The 13,390-nt window shown below is 43.8% G+C and overlaps 1 protein-coding gene across 1 annotated transcript in view; it reads left to right on the top strand.

Moving 5' to 3' along the window:
* Positions 1-12,512, top strand: part of PRSS56 (serine protease 56) — a 75,772-nt gene extending 63,260 nt beyond the window's left edge. Inside the window, exons 15-17 of the mRNA XM_073675245.1 lie at positions 527-604; positions 1,890-1,996; positions 11,701-12,512. Of these exons, the coding sequence (XP_073531346.1) occupies positions 527-604; positions 1,890-1,996; positions 11,701-11,874 (359 nt within the window). The 3' untranslated portion in view covers positions 11,875-12,512. The remainder of the gene's footprint in view (positions 1-526; positions 605-1,889; positions 1,997-11,700) is intronic.
* Positions 12,513-13,390: the final 878 nt, after the last annotated feature.

The raw sequence follows: 13,390 nt of genomic DNA, 5'->3' as shown, positions 1-13,390 counted from the left end.
GCTGTCCTTCTTTTCAATAACAGTAATAAACCTTCCAACCATTGAGTCTGTCAATTTCTTAATATGTTGACAATCAACTTTTTTTGGCAGCACCAACCACAGCCTCCCAGACACTGTGGTCGAGAGTATGCGTATTGCATCTTGTGGTCACATGACCGCCGTTCCCGGTGCTGACACCGGATAATCCTCACAGCGTGCAGTGCGTACAATGAGAGCATTCAAAAGTTTATATAGCTTGGAGTTGGAAAATAGGCATAAAAAATAGGATAGTCACTTGCCTAATAATTGTGCACACACTGTACAATATTTTGCATCGCTAAAAATTTGGACATCATGAAAAAGGAGGTCAACTGGAGTCAAAAATTTTACAGAGGCTCTGTCGTGAGCATGGAGCCAAAAAAATAAGATTCAGTCAGAAGCCTTTGATGAAGTCATGAAAGAGGACACAGAAGTGATATGAGCCCTGGCCTTAGTGGTCTCATACCATTACTACATTAAGATATGTGAACTTATATCCATTTAACAGAATTGATTCCTGTTCATTCTCAACTACAGAAGAGAGACGTCACAAGTGTAAGAGGAGGTACCAAAGCAAATGCCCAAGGTACTAACTGTATTTTATGAATGTTATTTGGCATTTTCTATGCTGCCTTTTAATATACGCTCCATACACTAACACTAATCTTTCTTCACACTCACATTGTGAATAGTAGTGGTACACTGGAAAGAATAAAATATCTATCTTAGGCTGGCCCTGTAGGGCATATAGCGGTCAGCTGAAACTCATTTGGCCGACAGCGGTTGTATCTTTCTTTACCTTCCCATACACAATACTCGCTTAACCAAGTGTTTTCAGTAGCAGTTTGAATCTCCTATCATATGATGGTGGGTTTGGCTGATATACATCTAAGTAAATACATAAATTGTATCAGCTTTATACAAAAAAGCTCCTTTCCCTAGGCTCATACACTAGACTACTACAGTGACTCTTAACCTGGGGTTTGCGTCACCCCGAGGAGCCCACTTTATAGCTCACCATACCCAATATCCGTTATTGCCACAATACACTGCAGTCAAAAAACATTAAAAGGAATGTGTTCATAATAAAATGTTACCCTATTTGTGTTCAAAATTGAATTGCCGTTATGATCTCTAAAAAAAAAATCTTGGGAATCCTAGCAAGTGAACACTATATAGAAAATTAAGCCTTTTGTGTTTTTATTTACATTAGAATCTTTAGTGTAAAATTCTTCAATTTTAACAGCAAAGATAGTGCTACGTGCAGATAAAACAGATACCACAATGAAACCCGACGAACTCCATTATAAGTCTATAGGGCCAGTTGGGTACGGTATTATTTATTGTACAATGGATCCAGTACTGCATCATGATCTCCATAATAAATGGAAACCACAGAAGAGGCATAACGAGAGCTTAAAATAGATAGTGATCTGCGGTTGTTCTGTTCTGAACATTGGGGACTGGCACAGATTAAAAATCCAACATTGAAGAGGGTAGCTAGACATTTTTGAGATGTTTATGAGATACATTTAAAAAGTATATTGTGGTTCCATCTTAGCCAAAAAATAGATTTATGAAATAGTTTTTTACCCATGGGTTTATACTGCTCTTTAGCTTCCCCAAATAGTTATGAATAAAAACATTATTGTCTTGCTACATGAATAAAGGCAATAGTGTCCTGCTCCACACTTGGTCTGCAGACAGTTCCTACCAACCAGTGGATGATGGAACAGACAGTTGTGAATGTGAGTTGACAGGATTTTTATGCCAGGACTATTTTTAGTCTTTGGTTCCCTCTGTGCAGAGTATAGAAGGGCTGTTATTATCTGTTCTCTTTACGTGATCCCTAAATGCTGTACTATGCACAGGTTGTCAACATTTGTCAGAAGCCATTAATGAAGTTCAGTCCATTAAAGAGAAGTACAAATGGATCCTACAGATTCCCGAGAGAGACCTGTCAATGAAGTTTCAAGAGGTGAGAATTGTAGTAAATCAAAAAGCAATCCAACAAACTGCTAGAGATTATATTCCTCAAAGGAAGTAGTAGCTGGAGACAGGAGGACATCAGGTATAATCCCTTTGTAAGAGGACCTAGTCAATGCCTGCTGGATGGTACTAATCATTTATCATCACCACAGACCATGAGAGTTAAAAAAAAAAAGAAACATTTATAGCTTTCACCTTACATTTCACATATTATTCCCACTCAGCTGGTTCCTGCAGTTTTAGACTCGGTCAGGCGATAATTATTATTATTATTACTAATTACATAGTGAAGGAGATTTATCAAGCTAAATGTGCCATAATTCTGGCGCAAGTTGCAGCAAATTTCCCAATCAGAGATTTTGGCAATGATTCATTGCAAAAGGTTGAATGGCTTACAATATGACAGTGAATGCCAAAAATGAGCCAAAATCTTCACACAAATTTCGTTAGCCAACTAATAGGTGGTATAAACTTAGGGGAAATTTATCAAGGTCTTTGCACCTATTTGTTACATGTTGTTTTTGCGCATAATTTGTGACTTTTATCGTTTTACAGTGCTCTAACCACTTTTGAAAAATGGGTGGAAAAGTGATTATGGTGAGCTTTACAGATGGGTTAAGTCAGATTCATGAATTGCAACTTTTTAAAGATTTACAAAAGGTCACAATTCATAGTCTTCATACTCCAGAAATAGGGTGTCCAAAAAAATGTGGTAAATTAGCTCTAGACAAAAGTTTAGGGCGTAAATATGCGCTGAATTTATCAAATATCATGCAACACATTGATAAATTTGTTGTAAATAACAGCTATGCAGCCATAAGCAAAATTGACTTAGGGGAATTTTTTATCGTTAAATTCATTCCATAGACAAGACAATCTAAAGATACAGCACACCAGACAGCACACTGTGATAAATCTGGCATATTTTAAGGCTGTCTAGTCTAAAGGCCCACATACACATTAGGCTAACGTTGGATGAACCCACTGATATTGACGGGATTGGCTGACAGTGTGTAGGGGCTTCCTAAGAAGGATCCAGTAGGTTGGGTTTCCGACTGCCGATCCTTTTGTTCTTAGTGAGATAAGCCACTGCGAGAGAAGTCTGGCAGCCCTCTCACAGAGAACACAGGAACGATTTGCTGAGCTGAGCATTTCTGTGTGTGGGAAAAGTTGGGGAAACATAGCTCTCAGTCAACAGTTATCAATTGTGTATGTAGAAACATTTGGGAGATTGCCACTCTTCTGTTGAAATGTAGCTTGACTTGAAAGGTGCTAAACTGGGATACTGTAAAGGGGTTTTCCCACAAACAAAAGTATATTTTAATCAATACATCTTGGAATAATAATAATTTCCACAATTGGATGTGTTAAATAAAGGCTATGTGCCCACGATGCAGAAATGAAGCAGAAAATTTCTGCAGCATTTCTGCATCTCCCTGGCAGAAAAAACGCATGCAGATTGTGCATGCGTTTTTCCTGCAGAATACATGCGGATCCACATGCGGATTCACATGCGTTTCCGCATGCAGATTGACAAGCGCTTTCCAGGCGATAGCATCACTTGGAAAGTGCTTGACAACTAGGTCACACTGTATAAATCCATGCAAACAGCATGGATTTATACAGTGTGAACCGTAAAAATGAAAACAAATAAAGCTATACTCACCCCCGAGGCCCCGGCGTGGCTGCAGCGCTGCTTCCTGGCTGGTTCCCGGCTGCCGGCATATCGCGAGACAGAGCGGTGAAGGGCCTGCGGTCACATGACTGTGACGTCACCGCAGGTCCTCAAGCGATGCCGGCATTCAGAGAGAAGACGCCGGACAGGTGAATATAACTTAGTTATTTTATTCTTTTTTTACAGGTACAATGGTACCCAGGTCTGGATGAGAGTCTCCTCTCCTCCAGAACTGGGTACCATCCGCACATAGAGACGCATAGAAGCCGCTTGTAAAAATGTACAGTCGCGGTTTCTATGCGTCTCAATGCAAGTCAATGGCGGGAGTTCCGCTGCGCTTCCGCAAAATTAAATGACATGCTGCGGATTTTTGTACGCAGCATAAACGCTGCGGAAAAATCCACAGCATGTGCATAGAACATGCGGAATCCCCTTGGGGACCATGGGGGGGTGCGGATTACCTAGCGTTTCACAAGCGTTTACGCAGCGGAAATTCCGCATCATAAACGCTTGAAAAACGCTACGTGGGCACACAGCCAAAGTGTTCCTGTGCTGAGATAATCTTATAAATGTGCCCCTGCTGTGTACTGTGTAATGGCTGTGTGTGACCGTGCAGGAACATGGTCTGATCATACCACAGCTCCTGGGCAGGGGGGAAGCAAAAGAGCGTATACAGATATTACAGCACGGGATCGCAGCTGATTCTGATTCTGTTTGTGAGGTAAAACATTTCACTGCCTGTTTGTAAACAATATTTTACCTCAAAGAAATAATCAGCTGTGATCCCATGCTGTCCTGTCTGTATACTCTTTTTTGCATCCTCTTCTTCCCAGGAGATGTGGTATGATCAGACCATGTACCTGCAAGGTGAGACACAGACATTACACAGTACACAGCAGGGGCACATTTATAAGATCATCTGAACACAGGAAACAAAATTGTAAACACATCCAATGAAGTTTATTTGTATTTCAAGATCTGTTGATTAAAACGTACTTTTGTTTGTGGCACAACCCCTTGTAATGCAGCGGCTTGCTGCATTTTGCCAAAATGTCTGAGGGGGTGTGTTCTGGCTGACCACGTACCTCCCCTTCAGGTGACTCATCACATTACTGTGACATCATCACAGGTCCTGTGCGCACAGAGAGATATATATATCCGGGTGGTCTTGAAACTCAGGAGGCAAGAGACCTGATCCCTGTGTCTGGGACACCATTAGCCCTGGAAGGCATGAGGCCTGGAGGCCACACCTGGTGAGCCTTAAACCACAGCTTTGGCAGAACAGAGCTGATGGAAGCAGCTAGACCCAGCAAAAGGTAAAAATGGTGCCTGATATGGACTTTGATGTTGTTACCTTGCTGAAGACTGTATCTAAAGCCAAGCGGGCATAGCTGTCACTGAAAAGGCTCTAGGATATTACATGTGTAACATTCCTGCGAGCCACTGAGATGGACTATGTTATAAGCAGGTTCTGATGTGTAAAAAACTGCTGGACTTCAGATTACTGGAAAATGTTGCATGTGTGCTTTAATTGACCCCGTGAAGCGAGTGCCCCTCAACATGATCAATAGCGCTACCTCACAATTAGTTACAGAATGCGGGCAACTGCAGCCTGGTTGCAAGGGGTAATTGCACAGGACGACAAATGTGGATGCAAGCATCTGGCTGTGGCTTGGCGGGGCCACGAAGATTAAAGCATCTCGCTGTAACTCTGCGGGGTTACGAAAATTGACGTTGCACTCAAACCTGGTTTGCTGTGGCTTGGTGGGGCCACGAAAATTTTTACAGTGAGAGCGGTGTGAGCAGCATATGGTGATTGGCTATGAATGGAGCAGTATCCCCAGATGGGGTTAGATGACCGGCTGCAAATGCTCTTCAGCGAAAATAGAGTGTCCTGAAGAAGTGCAGGAGCTGATAAAGATGACTGTGAAGGGAGCAGCAAATGAGACTGAAGCTATTGAGCGATTAAAGTGCCTGTCAAAATCGCAGCAGCAGGTGATTGAGAAACGACAATAGGACATGGTACAGGAACAGCAGGAGCTGTTGGCCCCTTACAGAATGGTGGCAGCGGACCATTCCTTGAGTTCTCCTGTGGCGGCGGTACTATTCCAGAGTGCCCAAGGAGGTAGTAAGAGATGTTGTGAACTGGGTCCTAAGACTATTGCGTTTTTTTTTTTTAAGTACCCCCTACAGGTGTGGTTATCCAAAAGGGGGTGGAGTCTCAAAAGGGGGTGGAGCATACAAAACCAGAATTGGTTACTGGTCGTGTGTTGGTACCGCCTAAAAATGACAATTCGACTGTTGATAACTGGGTAGCTCCAGTAGAAGGGGTTGACATCAAAGTGGGAGGTAACTTGTTGGTCCACAACACCATGTGGAGTGACACAGACCTTAAAGCTGACGGTGACACTACGAAAGTAGAAAGAAAGTTCAGTCAGGAGGAGTTAAATGAGGTGAGAAAGTCCCCTTCTCGTCGTCGAAGGCGCAAGGGACACAAAAAAGTTGCTCCTGTAGCCTTTGCTGAAAGCGTAAATAAAGAAAATGCAATGCTGTGTGCCTTTATTCCGAGTGTGGATCCTCCTTTAAAAGCAGAGGAGATCAGGATGGAAGAGGAGGTGATGTTGCCAGTAGCAACCTCCGGTACAGTATCATACAACAATCATGACCAAGAGCTGGAGCCTGTCAGGCAGCAGTATCAGAATGACGTGCAGCAACTAAGGAAAAACATGGAGAACGTGTCCCAGGACCAGCTGAGTCTGGAGTCTGAACGCCAGAAAATAAACCAGGTTGTGAAGAGCTTGCAGCGAGAACTTTAGGAAAGCAGTGAGGAAATCAACCAATGGAAGGAAATGTTCCAGAAAAGTAAAGAGGACCTCCGCAAAACCAAGGAGGAGGTTTTGCAGTTGAAGCTTGAGAAAAAGGAGTCTAAAGATGAGCTGAATGAGATGAAAAATCGTTTCTCCCTGGTACAGTCAGAGCTGAACCAAGTGAAGAAAGGCTCTGTGGATACAGAGGAAGCGGAGGTCACAAGAAAGGAAGTGCAGAGATTTCAGGAGCAGGTGAAGCAGCTGATGCAGGAGAAGCAAAGGCTGGACGAGGGACTACACCAGCGGGATAGGGAGCTATCTGCCTTAAAAGGGGCGCTGAAGGACGAAGTTTCTGGACGCGATCAAGACCTAGAACAACCGCGCGAACAGTTCAAGCGGGAGCTGCGTTAATCCAAGAAGGAGTATGATGAACACAATAGGGAGCTGCAACAAACCAAGAGGGACTATGAGGATCTCCTCAAGGTTAAGAAAAAACTAGAGGATGATAAGGCAGATGCAGAGCACATGCGCCAAGTGATTGAGACCACTCTGCAGGACACTCGTGATGAGAATGATGATCTCCGCAGAAAGATCCTAGGACTGGAAGCTCAGGTGAAGGAGCTGAAGACGTTCTGTGATGATCCCCAGAGGGCAGAGACATGCCTTAAGGATAGAATCGGCAGGATGGAACTTAAGCAGAAAAAAATGGAGGAGTCTATCGGAGAAGCCATAGACCAGGATCAGGAGTTTGCCACTGGAGAAGGGAGGTATGAAGCAAATACTTCCTCGAATAATGCGAGCTTAGATGATTTGGTGGATGTAAGAGCCGAGATCAAGGAGCTCAAGGAGACGCTACAAGCCCATTTGAAGCAAGAGAAGCTTGGGAGACTGGCTGTCGAGAGCCGAGTGGGCGCATTGGAGTCAGAGAGGCGAGTAGCTGAGCTAGAGGAAGAAGTTTTCGAGCTCAAAGGTCGCCTGGTAAAGTACCAATCAGTGAATGAGGTCGCCTTGGAGAAGGAAAAGGGCAAACAAGTTGCGCTTAATCCTCTATACCATGAGAAGGTGGACCTGAAGAGAGCTGTGGAAGTGTTAAAAGAAGATCAGTATGGGATGGAAAATGTCAAGAGGAGAATTCTTGAGTTCATAGCTGTGAGTCAGCTCAGGGGAAGCATACAGGATGAAGAATCTGAAAGTCAGTTGTCCCTGAAACCTCAGCCAGATGATCGTTTGGAGACCACTGGTGAGACAGAAACTTCTCGGTACAAGTGCCTCATAGATGTACCCGAAGATTTGAGAGAAGAATGCACCAGAGAGTCAGTGCATGAAGAATTTAAGAAGGCCGTGGGAGCCTGTAAGGTGTACTTGACCTCAAAAGCTAAACAGCTGGTGGTCATGTCCACAACCGAAGTCACAGTGAAGAGGGTGACTGTCCTAAGTGACCTGCACTGGCGATGTGTTCGCACAAAGCGGATTGTCCGGTTGAAGGCGGAACAAGCCATTAGACAACTGGAGCTTATGAGAAAAGCCCAAAGTCTGCGGGAAGGAGTCATCTGGGTGCCTCATGCTCTGGTAAGAAAGCTCATTGGGAGAAATGGCCAAGCCATGCTAATGATGGTAAAGAAGTCTGGTGTGATGAAAGTAAGCAGTCCACGTGATCATCAGGACTGGAAACCGGATGAAGATGGCATGGTGTCATTCTCCGCTGTGGGAACGGAAGAAAATCTTGCATATATACGAATGCTGATGGAGTACCGAGTGACCTACCTGCGAGAGGTAGAACAGTTGAATCTCGCCCGACTGCGAATGGAAAGACAGCGTCACCTGAGCCGCAGAAGATGGCAGCCATCTACAAATTGTGAGACCAGACAGAGAAAGGGCCCTCCAAATAATAGAACGGCTACAGCAGAAGTTAGAGACCTTTCAAGATGTCCTGAGGATAGTGGGCGTGGATTTAGAGGCAGTGAGTCATCCAGTAACTCAGGTCTGAGAGGCCCATACAAACGACCCAATAGAGTACGAGACAGTACGGAGTCGGACCTGACCTTAGATACAAGGGCAAGTGAGTCGCACTGCTGTGTTGACCGCTGGGAGCGAGGGAGGTCTGACAAGGTTACGACTAGGAAATATGACTTGACGAAGTTAGTGACAATGACAGATGGTAGGTCCCTAAGGAATGGGCTAATGTTGATGACTAATGTTCCAGGGGCTGAACAGCGCAAACGTCAAGTACATGGGCTCTGTGTGAACCGTGGGTTATAATGTGATTGTGTATATCATGTGTTCAATACCATGGGCTTGAACAAGAGGGGGAGGATATGTAATGCAGCGGCTTGCTGCATTTTGCCAAAATGTCTGAGGGGGTGTGTTCTGGCTGACCACGAACCTCCCCTTCAGGTGACTGATCACATGACTGACATCATCACAGGTCCTGTGCGCACAGAGGAATATATATATCCGGGTGGTTTTGAAACACAGGAGGCAAGAGACCTGAACCCTATGTCTGGGACACCATTAGCCCTGGAAGGCATGAGGCCTGGAGGCCACACCTGGTGAGCCTTCAACCACAGCTTTGGCAGAACAGAGCTGATGGAAGAAGCTAAACCCGGCAAAAGGTAAAAATGGTGCCTGATATGGACATTGATGTTGTTACCTTGCTGAAGACTGTATCTGAAGCCAAGCGGGCATAGCCAAAAGGCTCTAGGATATTACATGTGTAACATTCCTGCGAGCCACTGAGATGGACTATGTTATAAGCAGTTTATGATGTGTAATAAACTGCTGGACTTCAGATTACCGGAAAACGTTGCATGTGTGCTTTAATTGACCCCGTGAAGTGAGTGCCCCTCAACATGATCAATAGCGCTACCTCACACCCTTTCCCACCTGGTCAGTAGTAGTACGCACCAGGTCGGAAAGGCGGGGGCTCTGGCGCTGAGCCCGCACTGAACCGGGCACATGTCAGCTGATTCTTACAGCTGACATGTGCCCGCAACAGCCCCGGGTGGAATCGCGATCCACCCGCGGCTGTTAACATGTTAAATGCCACTGTCAATCTCTGACAGCGGCATTTAACGTGCGCTTCCGGGAAGCGCGTCCTAAACCCCACCCATCGGTGACCCCGTCACGTGATCACGGGTCACCAATGGGTGGGCATGACAACCCAGGGTCTGCAGCAGACCCCTGTTGTTGTCATGTCTCAATTGCTATGGGCGCCACCTAGTGGTCAGCGCTCATAGCAAGAGAGCATTTCTGCTGCATACAAGCAATCTGCTCATCGCCTGTATACAGTAGAAGCAATCAGACAACTGCTGCTTCTAGTCTCCTATGGAGACTGTTGAACCATGCAGTAAGTGTAAAAAAAATGTTTTTAAAAATATTAAAAAACTAAAAAAAAATATAAACATTTAAATCACCCCCCCTTTCACCCCATTCAAAATAAAATAATAAAAAAAAAACCCACATGCATATATTTGGTATCACCGCATTTAGAATAGCCTGATCTATCAATATGAAACAAGAATTAATCCAATCGGTAAACGACGTAACGGGAAAAAAATTCTAAACGCCAGAATTACATTTTTTTGGTTGTTGCAACATTGCAATAAAATGCAATAACGGGCGATGAAAACATCGGATCTGCCACAAAATGGTATCAATAAAAACAACAGCCCGGCGCACAAAAAATAAGCCCTCACCCGGCCCCAGATTGCAAAAAATGGAGACGCTACGGGTCTCGGAAAATGTTTTTTGTTGTTGTTTTTTTTTAGCAAACTTTGGATTTTTTTTCCACCACTTAAATAAAAAAGAACCTATACATGTTTGGTGTCTACAAACTCGTAATGACCTGGAGAATAATGACGGCAGGTCAATTTTAACAATCAGTGAACGTGGTAAAAAAAGGACTCATAAAACAACTGTGGAATTGCTTTTTTTTGCAATTTCACTGCACTTGGAATTTTTTTCCCGTTTTCCAGCACACGATATGGTAAAACCAGTGATGTCGTTCAAAAGTACAACTCATCCCACAAAAAATAAGCCCTCACATGGCCATATTGAACGAAAGTTAAAAAAGTTCTTGCTCTGGGAAGAAGGGGAGCAAAAAATGAAAACACAAAAGCAGAAAGACCCAAGGTCGTTAAGGGGTTAAGGCCTAAACACATTAGACTAACTGGTGGTATTAATCTAACGCTCTGACTGGTGGTATTAATCTTACCACCAATCAGAGCCGCTGGGGTTTCTCGCGCTGTCATGCAGATGACAGTTCGAGGAACACTCGGTGTTCGGGGTGGCGAACCCAAACAGTAAAACAGACTTCCCGGTGAAGTCCGTGTTCGATGTCCATGCCCAAATAGTTTGTGTTCGGTACGGACCCTGAACTTTAATGTTTTGTAATGAGCATTTGGTAGGAACAGATTTTTACCAATTACACGACTTGTGTAATCATGCCAGCAGTCAAGCAATAAATACGGTAAATTAATCTCCGCAGCACGTCATCCTGTGTAAACGGGATGTGCTGCCGATAACAATTATATTCTATACGCACAGATCTGTTAATAATATTATTCTGGTTGGCTTATCTTCTTAAAACCTCCATGAACATTAGATAAACGACAGCCAAACTTGTCTATGTTGGCAGAGTCATCCGACAGTATGATATGAATGGGGTCTCCTGACTCTCATTCACCAGATTATGTCAGCTGAGAAAAGGATCCAGCATGTCTGATTTCGGAATGTCGATCCTTTTGTTCTACCTGGGAAATACTTAAGTTTGCAAAGAAGATGCAGTAAGACTACAAACTAGTATATTGTTATTTGTCGTTTGATTGCTGAGCCTTTTTTACGAGGTAAAAATTGTAAATGAACCTTCATGTGAAATAGCCCTTTACAGGTAGTGACCTTTCTTCCTATGTCACTGGCAGCTCACTACTCCTACCTCTCTCTTAAGCCGGATTCACACATCTGTGTTTCACGATCCAGGTACTGTTTGCAATGCACGGACCGGCCATTGGTTTCCTGACCTGAACTTGACAGCCTCATATATGCCGATGAGGCTGTTTAATTCACATCAGTAGACCAGTGGCTGGTCCATGTGAATGTAGCCTTATGCATACAGCCAGAACCAAGAAGTATCAGGGAAATTATAGAGGTTGACATATTGCAATGCCTTTAATGATGGCTAGAGATCAATAAATAATGTCTCCCCTCTCACAGATCCTGGTGGACTTGGGTTCGAAGAATGGGAAAGGTTTGTACAGAGCTCGTGTTCGAGTGTGTGTAGCTGGAAAGTCGTCATCATTCATCAGTCTTGTTGGTCTGGACAATACTTCTCTCTATCGTAGCATGCCGGGACTCATTGCACTTTCAATGGACAGATTAAAAACTTAAGACGCTGGCAACATCATAAAATCACAGGGATGGAAGCGATCGCACATGATCAATACATGTGGTGCCGAAAAAACTTTGATCTTATTCACTCAAGGAACTTAAAGGGAAGACTTGTGTGTCCTCCCATCGTCCAATGCTAAAATGTGATCAGCTTAAGAGGCTACTAAGTGCATGAACTACCCAAATGCCGGCAAGTAGCAGAAAGACTAGGATTTGCACTTAAATGAACTCGGATTTTTTTTATTTAATGTACCAAACATTATCAGGTTATTACAGCACTGACAGCTATATGCTCAGATAAAGATAATAAAGATGCCAACAGGATCTATTTTATACCCATTGCTACATGATGGCAGAGAAGACTACACCAAATTTATATTGTGCATGTATGAAATGCTCTTCATTGACCAGTTTAGGTTTTTATCCTTTAGCACTGCGGTGTGGAAGTGATTTTTACATTTCCATGTGTGAAGTATAAATGGATCGTACACTCCTCGGCTGCTGTTTCCAGCACTTATCATTCATTGTCTGCAGAAGCTCCGAAAAGAAGGTGTTTTTTTTTATCTAAACAGAAATGACAGTCGTTTAGCTCTTGGAACATACATTGTAATTGTGACTGCTTAAAATTTTCCAGATGTCAATTTGTTTTTGTATTTGTGTTTTTATCTAAATTAAAAGAAGAATGCTTTTTTTTTCAAAGCTCATAATGTCTGCATAAATTATGTTTGTCAGTAACACCAGAAATGATTTATATTGGAAAGACAACACCCAGTGATGTGCATTCATTTTCTCACTTTTGTCTTCAATCATCTAACGCTATCAATAACTGCACTTCTCCTCTAAGTAAGGGCTCATTCACACATCAGTTTTGCACATACGAGTTCACAGATAACATACCTCCCAACTTTTGAAGAACAGAAAGAGGGACAAATTATGCTGATCGCGTATTGCGCCAAGGCAAACTATGGCCATGCCCCTGGTCACACCCCAATCCACACCCATTTACCATCTCTTTCTCCCCTGGCAGGATGAGATGTCAGAGGGGTAGTGGCAGTGAGGGACATTCAGAAGACACTCGAGACTGCAGGGCATAGACCCAAATCCAGGACTCTCCTCTGTATCCAGGATGGTTGGGACTAGAGATGAGCGAATCGATTCATGGGTCTCTAGTCCACTGTGCAGGTCAATGATACTGGCAGCTGGACTGGAGGCCATGAATCTCTTACCTTCCGGCAAGCGTAACGTCAGGGGTGGATTAAGTGTAGCAAGGGCCCCGGGCAGTTTAGAAGGCGCGGGTCACCCCCCCCCCCCACACACACACACACACACACACCTGATGTATCACATGTCACATGATCCCCTGTGCTAGATCATGTGATAGTTCACGTGAAATTAATTTGGCACAATATTAATATATTAACCCCTTATCAACATTAGACGTACTAATACGCGTCTGTGCCCTGGGACTTAAGAGCCAGACCCGTATTAGTACGTCATCGCGATCGCGCGCGCACAC

Source organism: Phyllobates terribilis, unplaced genomic scaffold, assembly GCF_046119375.1.
Source record: "Phyllobates terribilis strain yellow unplaced genomic scaffold, ASM4611937v1 Scaffold_3__8_contigs__length_932513732, whole genome shotgun sequence".
NCBI classification, from domain to species: Eukaryota; Metazoa; Chordata; class Amphibia; order Anura; family Dendrobatidae; genus Phyllobates; species Phyllobates terribilis.
The sequence above is the reverse complement of the archived record's forward strand: the minus strand, read 5'-3'. Positions and strand labels throughout refer to the sequence as shown.